Genomic DNA, 17630 nt, shown 5'->3' on the forward strand with positions numbered 1-17630 from the left:
CCGCGCTCCCCTGGCGTGTCACCGTGCGCCTCTCACGCTGTCAACACAGGCACTGGGTTCCACTTCCGGTCTCTGCTTTCAAAATAAAGTCTGCAAAAACACTGCAAAAATTCCTTAATTGACTGTTATTATTAACATTAGCACACATTAAACAATGTTCATATATGAAACGTTAATCTAGTAGCCTTAGAATTCCTTATTTTACCCATTAGTGTCAAGAGATCACAATTTGAAAAGATTTTTTTTTTAAATTAAAAGACATATAGGCTTTACGTTAAAGTTTATTTCCTCCTTTAAATTGCCTATTTAAGGTATTACTGAGATGCATTAAATTGGAAACTACTACTACACAATTATCTTTAATTTCAAATTTCAAACAAAATATGCTGTTTTCCACAAAAGCTAAATAAAATTTAATTTCAGCAATTACATTTCATCAGCCTGGTTTTCTATCAACAGAATGACGCTGTATTGGATAGACTCTTGTGTAGCTGCTTAAAGCATCGATAGCCCTGAAACTCTCTACTTTTACTGTGAAAGTACATGAGCTTCATTTCCGGACACGCTGCGGGAGACTTGACTGCTCCCTCTTTATATCCTGGGTACGCGACGTCACTCTGGGCTGCTGTGAACGCTTTGGGGACACTATAGCCTACATCACACTGCAAGAAGTGTTAAATGTTCAAAAGTCCTTCAAGTCTTGCCTCATTGTCACATCATGTTTGGGACGAAGATTCACGTTGTGTGAAGAATTTTAAATGAATTTGTGGATCAGACAAGCCATTGAAATTAGGCCCAATAATTTACACCGCATTAGTCACCTTCCATGAGAAAGAACACCTGAAACAAATTGAATGAAATAGTCTGGAGAGCCTTTATAGAAGGACTTGTTGGTGTTTTTGCAGCGCTGGGTTGGGCTTGTTGCTAAAACTGTTGTGACACCGCCCTCTTCTGGAAAATCGACGTAAGCAAATTAGTTAATTGGATTATTTCCAGTGGAGCTGAGGCGGAGGCCAGGTTAATTGTGTAACTGCGGGCCGACATGCTCCACTACAGTCATAGTGTAATTGCTTTAGCTGCCTTGTGAAGTTATGCCAGACATCACAGCTCAAATCTGAGTTTGTCCCCACTCAATATTAGGCACTGCTGGCTCAGTGTTGTGATCGCCCGCAGTGTGGAAAGATCTCCATCTAATGGTGAAACTCCTATCCACAGCCATTAGTCACAGAACAACAATTAAAGCAGGTCAAATGCAACAAAACAACAATAAACACATGAAAAGGTTAGGAGAAATAAAGCGGAATAATCAGACCATCACCCTCTGGACATTTTCATCAGATGGTCAAACTATTGCACACATTCAGTTTTATTAAGCCTGTGTGCTGTTTTTACTAAGCTAACCTGCTTCCTTGTCCTTGTGTCCTGAGGAAGCCCTGCTTCTGAAGCCTTTAGGAAGCTGGACAATGGCGGGATGTGAGAGGCGCCTCTCTCTCCCTCTCTCTCTCTCAGGCACACAGAGCTGAATAGTAGCACAAGATGACAAGAACTTCTTTTACTCTCTCTCTCTCAAGTTGCCTATATGTAAAAAATCATTGCTTCACTAGACACATCTGCACACTTCACATGACACGTGGTTAAATCAAATAAAATGCACCGCATCAAAAGTGACCTAGATTTCAGCAGTTTTATGTGTTTCCTGTCCTCTCTCAGCACTGATCACTCTCATTATGATTTACTGATATAAACCATCTTTGGTGTGTGTGTAGGTGGGTACTTCTGTGGGTCCTGACGTGTGCCGTGTGCCGGGTGGTGATTGTGCTCCTGTGTCATTCCCACATTGTGCTTTTGTCCTCCAAACTGACGGGGCAGAAAAACAGGAAGCTGGCCTTCCTGTGCTCTAAAGGCAGCACAGGGCAGAAGGCTGTCAGGTCAACAGCGTGTTGTCACTGTCTGCAAAAGTGCCAGCAACCCTCTAATCGACTGTAAAAGCAAATATCCACTGATGTGTGTCCTTACTGGAATAAACCGGCACAGTGTTGACATCCCTCTGGAAACCATCTCAAGCAATACACAACGGCTCATGTGACACTTTATATGAACACATGACGTGAGTACAGGTTTTGTGGCCTGATTGTTTTACACCCTAATCATCCACACACTGTTTTCCTATTATTTGTCCACCACACAGAGGCTGTGTGTCCTCTTTCACTATCACTGATCAGCAGAATACTGCATTCTTCACTAAGTCTCACAATCCCTGCCCTTTGTGCATCAACATGTCTGGGTTAAAGTACACACACCCTTACACACAAACACCAACAATTTACCTTCCACAATCCACCCCTGAATGCTAAGCTGTTTCCCCCACCCATTCCTGTCTATTTGGTATTTGTTGCTGTTTAATACACCCACATTCCCTCTGTCTATTCCTACCTCCAAACACACACACACACACACACACACACACACACACACACACACACACATTTCTGTAAACAGAGCAGAATAAATGGTCTGTGTCCTGCAGCCTTGCATAGCCAATTGCACGATCACATGTGCAGTGCAAGGCTGATATTCGTGCTCAGGGTGACTTTGTCATGGTGTACTGGGCGCTGGGGCTACACAATCAGCTCCAGAGTTTATATTTAACTTAGCAGTAAAAAAAACAAGAGAAACTAAACGCACCGCCGGCCTAGGGATTATTATCTCCCATCACACAGATAGGGATGGACATGACCCAGAAAGTGAATGATGAGAGGTCGCCTTCTCCTTGTTTCTTTTTTTTTTTAAACACTCTCATGCAATACACATGAATTTAGTGGATTTCTGACAGTGTGTGTGTGGATTGATGAGCAGGAATCACACTGACAGCTGTGAAATGAAGACAAGTGATATCTCTGGTATGGACACAACATTTGTACAAAACAGGTAATTGTTTGTTTAATCTGCTGCCTTCACTGAGCCCGTCTAACCAAGCTGGTGCAACTGGTGTTAGAGAATGAGGAAATAGACTGTGTGTTGTTTCTGCTTCTCTGAACGGGAAGAGATAGGGTTCAAAAAGGAATGAATTATATTTTAAACCCTAGTCCTCTTGTAGGCTTTTACATGTCAGGATTTTGAGAGAAAAGGAGTGTGTGTGGATAGGAGTGAGTGAGGGAACACTAAGAGAGAGAGAGAGAGGGAGAGGGTTGTCCCACTGTCCCAAAAAAGAGGAGGGAGGAGTTAAAGCAAAAGACTTCCTCAGTCAGTGACATGCTGTCTTGGATAGCACACACACACACACACACACACACACCCATTCTCACTGACTTACACACTCTTTTTCCACTCTTCTGCTTTGACAGCAGAGAATGACAGCAGCTTTGGCAGCTGTCATGATATGCAATTCACCAGTTACATGGTGAAACCTCACACACACACACACACATAGATATGGACACATTCTGCCACGCACATGAGGAATGAATTGAGAGGGGAGAGCTGGCAGCAACGCAGAGGTAAGAGTGTTTTTCTGCTTTTACTAGGCTACTCACTGTGGCTTCTGCTTACTGCATACTGCTGTACTTTGTACTTAACCATAAAGCTGTTGTCAGTCCACAGAGGGTCAGATAAGCAGTGAGTCTTTAAAATGAGTGTTTGACTGATATTTTAGTTCCTAATCCTTCTCACCTTCAAGTGAGAAGGAAAAGTGAAAGAATGTGAAGTCGTGGAAAACTGATCTATCCACAAATCCTGACACATTTGCAACAACACTACCACACTGTGTTGTTTCGGAGTTACAAATGCTGCTATATGCAACAGTGTGGAAATCTCCCTGCAGGGAGCTCTATATCCCAGCCACACAGGCATGTGCAGGGGGTTAGTCTATACTTAGAGCCCTGAACCCCTGTGTCATATTACTCTGTGGTAACTCGTCTTCAACAAATTCTGCATCTACAAACCCACACAAACAGCTCAAACAACACCCTTCCTTGTCATGTGTTAGAATACAGCCTAGCCAGCAGCGTATGGTTCTCATTAGGTTGAATGTTATTGTCATGGGCCAACGAGTGTCACAATTGTAGTCCAGGTTTTTGCCTGTGTGGGGACCGTGTTTGTGGCTTCACAACTCTGTAATCATGTACACTGTTTATAAGAGACTGATGCAAAGTGATGTAGTGTGCAGTCATTCAGAAGAGGAAGAGTTCTAACAATGCAGCTAAACATGCAGCTACAGGTGTCGTGTGAAGAGGATATGCAGCATCACTACAAACAGATGTTTCAATGGACAATCTTTATGTTTTAAAATGGTTGTCCTTGGAGACTTACTGCTAACAAAAGTCCATACATGTGACTGTCCTGAGAAGTCTGTGATTATTAGATCAGACATCTGTCGCATGATGGAAAAACAAGCAGGGGAGTTTAAAAAGTGTTGGGATATGCCCTGACACGCCTGTTTACAGCTTTCTGCCTCACAAGATACACATGAACAGATTCAATCACGACCGTTCAGCCACCATATAAACACAATGAACGCACTGGTCCTAAGCAAGCAGCGACCCGGGCACAGTGCAAAGGCAGCTGTCATGTGACGCATCATTAAAGCAATGTGCGGGTCCTGTACGCCAGTACCAGTAATTCAGCTTATCTGGATTGTTGTGGCTTAAAGAGAGACATGTTTTATGGTCTGCTTTAAAGTTCAAGGGTGTTGAAGTTTGACATATTCACACTTAGAGGAGGAAGTCATATCTGAGCATTGGAGTCACACAATCAAAAATCAACTTTCAAAATCACACAGCAGCTCATCTAGCAGCTCTTACTTCCTTTTATACACAATTAAGTAAAGCTTAAAATTCAATGTTGACTATTAATTAGTTATTTTACACAGTACACTTCCTCCTTAGAATGTCTGACACCTGTCTATAAATAATAAGTCTGTCTTTGTGCCCAGAGTCTGCTGCCAGATTATCAACTATTCAAGGAAAGGAGGCATGATTAGACATACAAGAAAAAAAGTGTGAGACAGGCTGTTGAGGTAAAGAAAGACACGATGGTTTAGCTTTAGCTGTAGTAAATAAAAGTGCAAATGGCTTCCTGACAGGTGGTAATACAATTGTTAAACACTTTCAGTCATTTGTTATTATCACACAATCAGATTAGGAACTCACCTGCTCACTCACTCTGCTCTTATTGTGGCATTTTGATTTGTTAGCAGAACCTAGCATTAATGCACCAGTGACACACTTTTCAGTCTTTGTAAGAGAACATCAAACAATATCAGCTGAAATATATTAAGTCCTCCTTCACAGAAGGGCAAGAATTTCCACCCTGAATGCAGGCCATTGTTGTAAAATAGACTGCTTCCTCCTCAGAGGGTAAAGGGCAACATGAGGTCAAAGATTCTGGCCTTAGACGGTTTAGTTGTATCTTTGTGGTCATGACTGAGAGCCTCCATACACTGTGTCCTTTCCTTCATACTGACCTCACAGTTTAGATTGAGGCTCGGTCATATCTGTTATCTAAGTGGAGTTATGTGTTCTGTGTTGTGGATAAACCGATCTGAGTAACTCTCACTCCCACTTTGCTGTGACCTTGCAGCCTGTCCCTCTGTGGCATTGCCTTACAGTGTATCAGCAGTACGTTATCCAAGCGACACACACACACAAAAGACACACACATTGTCTTTGTGACACACATTCTGTTCATATTTCCACTGACCCGAGCACGTACACAACACATAGGGAAACCCTCACTGAGGCCTGCCCCCCACTCACACATATTCATACCAATTGCAGAAAGTGCTTTGTGCATTCAGTGACTGGCTGGGCAGTTACTGAAGAGAGAGAGAGAGAGAGAGAGGGAGAGAGAGAGGGAGACTGCTGGGAGGGGGTGAGATGGAGACAGCAAGAGAATCAGACCCAGACAGATTGAGAAGAAGAAGCGATAAGGCATGCAGGGTGACAGGAGAGACATCCAGTAAACTGCAAGGCAGAGTGAGCAGGGCAGGAAAGGGGATACAGAAATAGGAAGGGAAATGGGGCTTGTCTAACAGAGAGGAAGAGAGTGAGTTGTTGTTGTTAAAGAGGCTGAGAGGAACTGATGGGATGGCATTGATCTCTGGGAGCTGCCGGCTCTTGGGCCAGATGGCGTCTTGTTGCTGCAGACCACTCCTCAACTCCCCCTGTTGTGGACCGCTCATCAAAGTCTGCCTCTCCTCCTTCACAGGTTGGTCCCAGCCTGCTCTCTGTGCTGTACTGTCATGAGACGGGCTGCTACTCTCACATAGACGGGAGTATAGGTCTATATGAAACATGGGTAACACATTTAGCCAAGAAGGTAAAAAAGTGGGCATGGTGTGTTTCTGCACTGTAGCAGCATGACTGTGCTTGTGTTGACTCAAGCAGTCCTGTTGGTGCTAACTGTGCTCTGTGCTGTAGGATGGAAAGAATAGGCTGTTGTTGTCCTCCTTGGCATAATGTCATGTTGCATATTGTGTTGCTAAATTGTGCGACCCATTGTCTTATTGTGAATGCTCTGCATCCAGATAATAACATTCTGTTGTGTTTTTGCACTGACAAAGCATGCTGATATCCTTCTAATCAAACCTGATGTCACTGTAAGTGGTGTCTGATGGTGTGACCGTACTGACAAGAAAGTATGTTTTAAGGAGTCAGGAGCCTGACAGCTGTGTGAGCCTGGAGGTTTTTCTGATGTCAGTGCAGCTGTGTGTGTCATGTGCCGGGCCTGAGTGTGTTCAGCGTCATTGTATCCCCCCGAAGACTCCTCAAACTAACCAACAACTTGCTGTTTCCAGTATAAACTGCTGTGTCTCCATGTAAAAGCCTGTTGTGGCAGGTTTTTGAAAATACCCTCACTTTCTCGCCACTCTCATGTCTGTGTGGTAAAACTACAGCCAGAACACAATGAGCTTGGTGCAGGTACAGACTGTAAGAACTTAACGCCCTTCTTAAGCTAATGTCATTATGCCGTGTTTGCACAAAAACAAAATCACAAATAACTTCCTGGAGCCACTCTGTGCCAAGAACTAGTTCAGATCTAGGCAGAGTCTAACACTGATTTGAATGAAACACTTGTACCTTCTATCTTCATCTTATCTTTTTTAGGCATGAAACATTAATGGACATTAAAGAAGATTATGTTTAGTTTGTTTTAATGCTAACCTAAGTGGCTCCTGGCTGTAGCTTTGTATTTAATGCAGAGATGAGCAGTTGGAGAAAACATGCATGAACCCTGAACTATTCCTGTGTGTGATATTTGCACCAATACGAACTTAATTTGATCATTCACTGGCTCAAAGGCGGAACAGAGGAGACTGACATGCTCAGTATGATTATTGATTGGTTTCCATTTTATAGACATCTCTCCAGCTGAGCTGGATGCTCTTTGGAGGGAACCACCATACACTCTCGGGGGAGCAAATGAGCACTTCTCAGGAAATGACATCATGACTCAAGGTATGGTCGCTCTTTTGTGTAGAGCAGGCATGTATTCTGGACCACTAAATAGAAAATCATAACATTTTAAAGTGTGTAGTACAAACTACTCCTGGGTTTATATTATCGGTGCTGCTCTCTCTGTGGCCACATAGGAAGTGTTTGGGATATCCTCCCTGCACAAAGGAACAAACCAGGGGGAAACCCGTCATAGTCATATTGCACAAACTAGCCTTATCCCTGTGTGCATGCATCAGGCTGATATTTATAGATCATAGACAAATCCTGTTTTTCTGCTTAATTAATGTGCTTAATATAGTTCAGAGGTTAGGTACTTTTGTTAAAAGTGCATTAAGTACATTAAACAGATAACTGCAGTGTGTGTGTGCATTTATGATGATGATATATATAAAAGTCTAACATATTGCATGCTGTGACTGTAAAACAAGGCTAAAGGGACTGCAGAAAAGTCTAAATGTTACAGCCAAAACATGGAGTGATTGCTATCTTGTATCATCTGGCAACAGTTGCAGCTATATCTACAAACCAGCCTGAGACGTGCAGTTTACTTTAAAACCGCTCACGATGATCATTTTGATAAAAGTGTTTCCACATGCTACACACCTGTGTTAATCACACAATGTGATATGCTGTTCAGAAAACGTTGCCTGGTGGACTGAATGTTTGACCTCTTGAACTTCATCTGTTCTTTTCTCTTTCAGGCGCAGGTGAGGAGGGCGATGGCTTCGGGGGGGAGTCAGGTGAAGGTGGGACGGAGACTGACAGCTACTGGAAGAAGAAAGAAGCCTTACTGAGAGGAAGTACTGTATCACTGGGAGAGAAATTCTCTTCAGGTACATTTCATGATGCATCCTGGTCTAAACTACAACCATTTCCCCATGGATATTATTTATGAATACTGATGAAGCACATTCCCATGTCTACTAATGTTTTACTCACTCAGCAGTTTAGCCTCATCCATCAGATTCCCCCAGGTTCTTCCTTTCAAATGGATTTAAATGGCCACACTGAGCGTCCAGTAAGAGGCCTAATAGCTTTGTTATTCCTCTAGGGACCCACATTGTGCTCACAAAGCATCTCACTGAAATATGAGTGCTCATGAAAATCTTTAATAAACTCTCAAAAGTTTTGTTTCTTTGACTTGAACAAAAAAAAAGTTTCATTTCAGTTTGATTTTTACTCAGTATCCTCTAAATACAACAACAAACTGGGCATAAATGGACAAAATAATGCTATTCTTGTCCAGAAATTGTGCTGTTGTTCACTGGCCGAAGACGCTCTAGCGTGGATCCTGACCGGGCTCTACAGGAGGCACTGCGCACACGACTCAGAGTGGTGGAAAGCAACAGCCAGGACGTCATGCAGCTCTTTAAAGTAAGTGATAGTCTGACCTGACTAAGCAGACATTACATAAACTAAACTGCACTTTTAACCCTTCTGATATGGTAATGATCAATAGTGTTCCTGCAATGCAATTTGCAGTGTAATACATCATAAATGCATTGTGCACTTTATAAAGATGGCTGTAATATGAGACTTTCTTTCTGCAGGACTTGTCTGCACGTCTGGTGTCTGTCCACGCTGAGAAGGACAGCTTTGTGCTCACATTTAAGACTGTGGAGGAAATCTGGAAATTTTCAACATACCTGGCATTAGGTAGGACTAATTAGGATCCAGTGTCTGTCTTCTTTTATCACAGTAATATTGTTGGTGAATGTGAATTTTTAGTAGTATTTTGGTTTGTGTCACATGCTCTCTCTCTCTCTCTCTCTCTCTCTCTCTGTCAGGGTATGTGGCTCGCTGCTTGGAGAACTTCCTGTGTGATCAGTCATTCTGGTTGGACTCAGAGCTGCTCAGTGACTTGGAGATCAATGTAACTGTGGACGAGGAACATCTGGCCACGCTCTACCTGGGACTTTTACTCCAAGAGGGTTAGTAAAGTCATGATACAGTAATTCATTTGACTGTAATTTAAGTCATATTTTTAAAAAAAGTACAAAATCCAGTTTGTGAATCTGACTTGTTAGGCCTGAAGACATTTCAGAGACTGCACTTTTAATTAAAGTGTAGAGTGAAGTGACTGCAGCTGCTATTTAATGTATTATTTTTAATCCATTCCAGACTGACCCCAATTAACACTAAGTAGGACTTAATTCCACACATTACTTCTTGATGAAATTATAGAAATAGACAGCTTATGCTTTATTCTCTAAACTAAGACCTCCATCATTCAGTTTCCCCAGTCGATTTATTTTTCACATATGACAGTATCAGTGTGCACTGCCTACCTCCATGCATGTGTATTGATTTCTTCTTGTCTGATCCATACACAGACATCTTTACTTTCTCCTGAACATTTCCCCTAGGCATAAAGCTTCAAGGAAACATATAACAGGACTGCAGTGCTTGCGAATAGTGATGAGAATTACATTAACTTAATAGGGAAAAGGATATAAAACATCCATCATCTGCTCCGACTGAATGAGGCCGCAGTAGCTGGAACAGTTTTGCTGATCTTTAACTTAAATGCGACGCCTTTTATCGGCAGCAAAATAGTAACTGAAAACACTCTGTGTGTCTGGATTTACACACGTCTGCACTGTGTGTCTGAAGTTGAAGTCTGCCTGCTGATAAATCAGTTTCTCTGCAGGATCCTTCTTTGCTAAGGCGCTATTTACAAGAAGTGAGCAGGATGAGGAGGATGAAGAGCAGCTGTCATTCAAAAAGAATGACCTGATGATGGTGAAGGACACAGGGCAGGACAGCATGTGGGAGGGCACCTTGCTCTCCTCAGGAAACCACGGCCAGGTGCCAGTCAATGCCATGCAGCCGCTGCCCTATCCTTTCTATCAGTGAGTCACTTTATTGACACATCCTTTATTTATTGGCCATTATTTACACATCATCTTGTTAACACAGAGGAGCAGTTCATAAAGTGTTGTTCACTCATACTTCCTGTTTGGTCAGGTGGTTCCTGAGGAAGTACCCAGGCCAGGCTGGATGCTCACCAATAGAAAAGGAACCATTTGAACATCCTATGAGTAAAGCACTTTATTTTACATAAATATACTGCACCATAAGACTCTCCCTCTACAACTTATAAATGCAATGGGATATGTTTTAGGTTTAATTGTTGGACTTCTATAGTTTGTTTTAGATTAAAAATATTCTCATTCTTTTTCTTCTCAGTGATGGGTTCGTGTGTTGCAGTAGTTGACTACAGTCCAGTGGGGCCAGATGAGCTCCAGCTGAACCAAGGTGATACTGTGGAGATCCAGGGTCTGCTGCTCCGGAGCCTAGGCATTTTCATAGGAAGACATACTTCCACAGGACACACCGGCTTTGTGCACAAGGCTCACGTCAAGCCTCAAAACACCACCCCCCTGTAAAAAACTCATTTTTTTTTTCCCACTGACGCAATAAATGCCATGATTTACTTATCTCATGATGTTGTGCGTCTTTTGCTGTGAAATCCACATTTTTTTTATTCTTGTTTATAGTGCTGAGCTAATCTGTTATGAAATCCTATTAAGTGTATCTGCAGTCTGGACAGGGTGGATGGTGTGATGAGAATGGAGAGATAGCTGAAATTATAATGCAGTCTTTGTCTCACTCACACAGAGATGAACGACTCGTCTTTCTGACCGAGGAGGAGAAGGCCAGCCTGGCTCAGGTTAACCTCTGTAGCTCTGAGCCAAGCGACAGCAGCAGCCTGCTGGAAAGACTCTTCTCGTCTGACATCAGCTCTGTATACAGGCTAGGTAAAGGAATGGCTGGACTTTTTGTCAGTGTGGGTAAAAGACAGGGCTGTGCCACTGAGGCATAACTCTAATATAGGTCATGTTTGTTTCCTAAACACAGATACTGTTTGTGATTCATTCTGGGGGAAAAAAAATCCATCTCTTCTCCCAACTGCAAACCTGATGCTTAAATTGATTTACCTTGTGTGTTTCCAGATAGACTGGATGACACTGACTTTACATACATCAGGAATCAGCCAAAACAGGGTAACGCTTGTCATGTTTTCCCAGAAATCTGTTTGTTGTGAGTTCCTTTTCTCTTAGACTGATCCACTTATCTGCTTTATCTGTCGTTCTCAAAGATCATAAGGTTCTTACGAGCACCCGTCATAGCGTCATGTCAGAGAAGAGTGGAGGGACGCCGCCATACCAGTCCTCCCCCCGCACATCTATGTCTCACTCTTCTCCTCGTCTGTCCCTCTATCACTCTCACAACCCTCTGCCGCGAGAGGGAGAACGTCTTTCCTTCACTCTGGATGACACATTCAGAGAACTGGACGAGTTCCAGGAAGAGCCACCTCTCTTCTTGGAGGAGAACAGCTGGGACGGGGAGGAATCGGAGCTCAATGACCCTACATTGACCCTGTTCAACCATGAGCACTTCCAGGTCAGCAGAGTCCCTGTTTATTCATTCAGCTATTTATTACAGGGCCAAGAACTGAAACCGGGCACCGCTGTACTCCAGCCTGTTATTTTTTTTCTGTCTTTCCCAGTTTTATACAAATTTCTAAAACACATGTACTGGATTGAAATCTTAAGACTCCCTCAGCAGCACCACAAGGGTAAAGAAGTGAAGAACTGGTCCAGGACACAATCTGCATTTATTATCTTAGCATTTCTAGATAAATTCACACACCTGGATCTAAGATCCAGGTCTGTAGTGTGTTTTCTACCACAGAGGGTGTGTTATTCAGAATGCTAACCCACCTCACTGCTCCTTTGCGTGGTTTGGGCATCTTCACCGATACCTATCTTTTGGGGGGGTTTCTGGGAGGAGGCCCCATGGTAGACCCAGAATTTGCTGGATGGATTACATATCTCATGTGGCCTGGGAACGCCTCAGGAGGGGGAAGTGGAAAATGTTTCTATAAAGAGAGCGAATATTCTGCTTAGTCTGCTGCCACTATAAACTGAATAGCAGACAAAAGTGGATGGATGGGTGGGTGGATGGATGGATGGATGGATGGATGGATGGGTGGGTGGATGGATGCCATATAATGCATTGTTGTTTTTTCCAGGAGGACTTTCTGCCCCTGTACGACCTGCAGTGTTCTTTCCTCTGGGTTACCTTCAGTGGTAAGACAGAAGATGAACTGTCAGGACACCTCGAGAGTGTCAGGGAGTGTGCTAAGAGAATGGGCATGCACTGGGCACATCGACGGGCATGCTTTGTCCTGGGAAGACTGTGTGCGAGGAAGCTCAAGTTCTCTCAGGCATGTATTTACCTTCAATGTGCTGTGACTGTGTGTGAGAGTAAGTCTGTAACAAGACACAACAAAGTATGGCATAGTTTTCATTACTGCTTTTTTTAATGGCTGCTGCAGGGTAACTTTGGCTTGATGGGACTTTGACTTTAGCATAATGTTAAAGCTAATCATGTTTACATTTTGTTAAATTAAACCACAGGTTAAAATTGTTCTGCTGCAGGACATTATTTTAAGAAATTACAACCTACATTCTGTCAAAAACCATCTCTGTCCACTCCTCCTCAGGCCCGTGTGTACTACGAGGAGGCTCTCAGCGTTTCTGTCAATAGTTTCTCAGATACTCCGCTCCTTGTAGCTCTCTTTACAAACCTCACTGCCATCTACCTGAAGCAACGTATGACAGATAAACTGCCCCAGACTCTGGAGAAGGCCAGCGCTCTGCTCCTTTGTCTACCCTGCCACGCCTTCGCATCCACAGATGAAGTTGAACTGTTAAAACTCCTCCTGAGGAGGTCAGTGGTAATGGTGGACAAATACCTGGAGGCTCGTGTCTGCTACCTCATCTCCAGCCTCTTCCTGCTTCTCAGAAAGACTGATGATGCGCTTCCCTTTGTTGAGCGACTCCAGTTTCTCTCAGTGACTCTCTCTGTCGTCCAGGGGCGACCTATAGTTCCTTTGGACCTCAACTGGCTTCTGAGCTGGCTCTATCATCGTAAATACATGCCTTATTTAGCACTGGCGTCTCTGAGCTTGGACTCAAGACAAGACCACTCCCTCCACGAAGCCTTCCAGAGGACTGACTTGTTTATCAGGAACTCGGTTCGTCTAAATCCTTGCTGGAAGGAAGGGACCTCCCTGCTTCCTGCTCAGATTGTGGTTTACCTGCAGCAGACCCTGGCTATAGCTGAGCAGGGGGACGACATGAAGACCCAGAGAGACCTGTGTTTAGGCTTGGCCTCTGTTTACCAGCAGTACGGTGCTCTTGATAAAGCAGTGCATTGTGCACAACAAGCTGTGGAGACAGGAGGTCACATGAATGAGGAGGACAGCTTTGAGGCTTCTGTGCTGCTTGGATGGCTGCTGGTGTTGACAGGTCAGGCTGAAAGAGCTCAGAATGTCCTACAACCCCTGCTCACATCCCTACAGGTACACCAACTAATGACACACTGATTATATTCAGTGCACTATAAGCATTTGTATCTGCATGTATTCCTCTACTCTGCAGAGCACAGACAGTCCCACTCAGCGAGGTGTGATCCATAACCTCCTGGCACTGTGTTTGAGGCATCAGGGTCGTGTCCAAGAAGCAGGCCAGCATTTCTACTCTGCCTTAGAAATCTCCAGAGAAAGTGGAAACCAGAGGAATCAGGCCTTGGCACTGGCTAACTTGGGCTGTTTGGCCCTGGATGTGGGGGCTCCTTGGGTTGCAGAACGCTTCCTGGTCAGGTCAGATATTCTTTGTTTTATGAAAAGGTATTTTTATATCAGGTCTGCAGTTTTTTTACAGTACATATTATTGTCTTTACTAGATCCTTGTGCCTTTTTCTGGAGCTCTGGGAGAGCCCGACAGATGAGGAACACGTTCAGACCTACCTTTGGCTTGGACGAAGCTACAAAGACAGGGGAAAGAGTCACAGCGTCAGGGCATGTTATGAAATGGGGCTACTAATTGCACTACATGCCAAAAACTTGCACAGTAAGTACAAGTTCAACCATTAAAGAAAACCTTTCAGGTATATGTCAGCAAACAGACACAAGATTTTTTTTTTCCATTTATTCTGACTAAAACAAGACTTGATGCTTTTTTTGTGCTTCGTATTACTGCATTGTAACATGACATGATGCTGAAAGAGTAACACATGATATTCTTGATGAAAATAAGCAGTATTGTTTATGGCTGAAACAGTGCTCTCTGGTGGACAACAATATTTGTACATTTTTTACCAGGTCAGATGGTGGTGGCCAAAGTGCTGAGCCGTCTCTATGCTGACATGCTGCTGTATGGTCAGAGTATCGTCTACTATGAGCACTGTGTGTCAGTATCCAGAGAGCTGAAGGATAAGAGACTGGAGGGAGAATATCTGGAAATCCTCAGCAGCCTCTACCTCTCACTCAACACTGAGAAGTGATTCCTCTTAGATTCTTTTTCATTTTTGCCATAACACCTATTGTTTATGTTTCATTTTTAATGTTTTTGTTCTGTGCTGTGCAGATCATCTCGTAAGTCCCTTGACTACACCAAGCAGAGCCTGAGGATTTCTATTGATCTGGGCAAGAGAGAGGAAGAGTCAGAGACGTGGCTGCAGGTGGGACGCATCTATTACCTCATCCAGGAGGACGAGCTGGCCGACATGTACCTGCAGGTGAAATAAGAGTGGAATGGTTAGATTAGAGGGGGGTTCAGTGGTCTGACTAAGCAGCCACTATTTCACTCTTTCAATTGATTTATGAATACAATGTGATTAACAGGCAGCCGTGAAGACAGCATTAAGGATGAATGACCCTCACTTTGCTATGAGCATCTATGAGGAGGCTGGAGATGTGTACTTTAAAGGCCAAAGGAACCGCATGGCGTCGCTGCCATTTTACAGGGTGAGATTTGATCAGTTTTTTATAAGACGTGTTGTTGACATTGTTGGCGACACTATTCTAAATTTGCTGATTTGCTTTCAGGATGGCAGTCTGCCATTTGCACGGAGCATCAAAGACACACATTCTGAGTTCCGCTTGTTAAGTAAACTGACAGATCTGCTGATGAACCAGGGCGAGCAGGAGGAGGCTCTGCAGTATGCAACACTGGCTGTTCAGATCGCCAGCAAAACAGGTACACAGTGGGAAGGCCTGACGTAAACGCCTTTACTGATGTAAATTCAGATATAAGAGTGGCTGTGATGGTGATACACTGTTTGTTTTTTCACCCAGGAGTGCAGGTCAATGAGAGGACAGCCTATCATCGGCTGGCTACAGTTTACTACAACATGGAGCAGTATGAGATGGCAGAAAACTACTACCTGAAGTCTCTGTCTCTGTGTCCACCTGTGATGGAGCACCCAATGGAGGCTCGCTACTACACCAAAGTCTACTGCAGATTAGGGGACTTCACACTACACAAACTTAAGGTAAAGGAGAGGCATTAGTACAAGCTGTATGCAACAGGGCAGGTCTCTGAACATGTAGCAATCAATATGCAGTGGACTGTTGTGTAATGCCACATCTCATTTCTCATTTCATGCCCTATTCATTCATTTAATGGAAGTCTTCCCAAACAAGTACAGCTGCTTTAGTCTCAACATAACACCACCCTTTTATTTGCATAAGAGGAAAGGAAACGAAAAGAGCAACAATATAAATGTGCCATTTCAAAATAAGTGTCATGAAACAAAGAGTTTTGATTTCATAGCCTTGCTTATTCATTTATTGACCGACTGAATGGCTTTCCATAATATAGTGCTGTGTTTTTCACACTCATTGAGCCTGTTTGTCAATACAGCAAATTAGAAATCAGTAGACCTCTGAGAGCTTCTTTCATCAATTAACAACAACCTTCTGAGCAACAGTAACGCTGCCATTACTGTTATCTGCCATCATCAGCAAATGATGATGTTAAATTTGAGAAATACGTGTTTAATTTATATGAGAGTTCTGATCTCTGTCTACACTCTTTGTAGGATGCTTTTGATGCAGTGGGCTACTTCCAGCTGGCTCTGGCAGCGGCACTTGAGGACCAAGCTAACCCCGAGACTCTGTATGTGGTGTACATGAAATTGGCTGAGATCCATGGCAACCACATGCCCGATGCTCAGCTGTGCCAAGTTTACAGAGACAGAGCCCAGAGTCTGAAGCGAGTTTTGGCTGGCGTGGAAAGCGCTGCTGTTGGAGAGGAGATCAATGCAGACACAGAGCCTGGCCAAAAGGAAGAGGACTCAAATTCTGATGTGGGATGTAGACAGAGTTTGGTTAACAGAAACTGCATATTTGGTCCTACGCCTGAAGATGAGAATTGTGAAGATGAATCAGATCCACAAATCTGTACGATTCATGTTGACTCAGAGGGCAAAGAAGCACACAATCCCCACCTTCCTGATACAGAGAGCCCTAATGTGGAGGCGTCTGAGGCAGACACCATCACCAGTCATTCATATAGTGAGAGTATTTTCACAGAGTCCTTTGACACAGCTAAGGAACACATCTCAGACTCCAGCACCTCCACAGACACTTACCAGAACCCAGCGGATGGAAAAGACTCGGACCTTGACACAGACCACAGCATGCCCAGCCAAATACCTGCTAATAACACAGGAGACGTCACAAATCAGACAGATGCCAGAGACATGGATTCTGATTTTCAGGATGAAGAAAACACTCCCACTAGAGAGGCAGATCCATGTCATGCAGATCCAAGTGAAAAAGAGGATGATATTGACCGCACTGTGGCTCAGGCCGTTAGCCAGGACAATGCTGGCACAGAGAAAGACAAATCTGAGATTTGTGACACACACAGCACACATGTGGACTCATAGCCTTCTAGCAGCACTTTATTTTTGCTTAATATTTACCTTGTCTGGTCACTGACCAGCAACGTTCCAGCCACATGGCACCTATTGTACGATGATGATGTGAATACTGTAAAACTGTAATAGGTGAATTCAAAGCATGTGCCTTTAGTGTAATGTGGTTGTGCACGATGCACTGTGCTTCTAATATATGTTTTCTACAGTTTTGTATCTCTGGTAGATATGACACAAACATTAAAAAATATTTTGTTCCCTGCGTGTTGATTTTATGTGTTACAGAAAAACATGTTTGTCATGAGGACCAAAGCTTAACGAGGTTATACTGAGATTAAGAACACCAGTAACATGCTGATGCTTCACAAGGAATAATCTAATATCAGATACAGTAATATCAGTCAGATGGATCAAAGATGGATCATTTCCTAGAGAACATTT

At 43.5% G+C, this 17630-nt stretch overlaps 1 protein-coding gene across 3 annotated transcripts; it reads left to right on the forward strand.

Moving 5' to 3' along the window:
- The first annotated feature begins 3241 nt into the window (after nucleotides 1–3241).
- Nucleotides 3242–17447, forward strand: sh3tc2 (SH3 domain and tetratricopeptide repeats 2). 3 transcript variants are annotated; one of them, XM_028416066.1, is made up of 23 exons: nucleotides 3242–3497; nucleotides 6205–6315; nucleotides 7356–7454; nucleotides 8156–8287; nucleotides 8701–8828; nucleotides 9005–9110; nucleotides 9242–9385; nucleotides 10105–10306; nucleotides 10422–10495; nucleotides 10644–10839; nucleotides 11076–11215; nucleotides 11411–11461; nucleotides 11557–11861; nucleotides 12493–12687; nucleotides 12967–13827; nucleotides 13907–14127; nucleotides 14211–14377; nucleotides 14629–14806; nucleotides 14894–15044; nucleotides 15151–15273; nucleotides 15355–15505; nucleotides 15604–15800; nucleotides 16350–17447. In XM_028416066.1, the coding sequence occupies exons 2-23, from the start codon at nucleotides 6291–6293 to the stop codon at nucleotides 17199–17201; spliced, it is 4698 nt and encodes a 1565-aa protein (XP_028271867.1). In that variant the 5' UTR covers nucleotides 3242–3497; nucleotides 6205–6290; the 3' UTR covers nucleotides 17202–17447. The 3 variants fall into 3 exon arrangements, with proteins under 3 accessions (XP_028271867.1, XP_028271866.1, XP_028271865.1); XM_028416065.1 differs by lacking the exon at nucleotides 6205–6315; XM_028416064.1 differs by lacking the exons at nucleotides 3242–3497; nucleotides 6205–6315 and adding an exon at nucleotides 5013–6204.
- The last annotated feature ends 183 nt before the right edge of the window (nucleotides 17448–17630 follow it).

The sequence above is a fragment of the Parambassis ranga genome, chromosome 10, assembly GCF_900634625.1.
Source record: "Parambassis ranga chromosome 10, fParRan2.1, whole genome shotgun sequence".
Lineage (NCBI taxonomy): Eukaryota > Metazoa > Chordata > Actinopteri > Ambassidae > Parambassis > Parambassis ranga.

Bases quoted from the DNA above. Each gene is read 5' to 3' on its own strand.
- sh3tc2 (XM_028416064.1), top strand. From the start codon at position 6,084: ATGGCATTGATCTCTGGGAGCTGCCGGCTCTTGGGCCAGATGGCGTCT. The intron at 8,288-8,700 runs GTACATTTCATG...ATTCTTGTCCAG, and splicing joins GGGAGAGAAATTCTCTTCAG to AAATTGTGCTGTTGTTCACT. The intron at 14,128-14,210 runs GTCAGATATTCT...TGTCTTTACTAG, and splicing joins GCAGAACGCTTCCTGGTCAG to ATCCTTGTGCCTTTTTCTGG.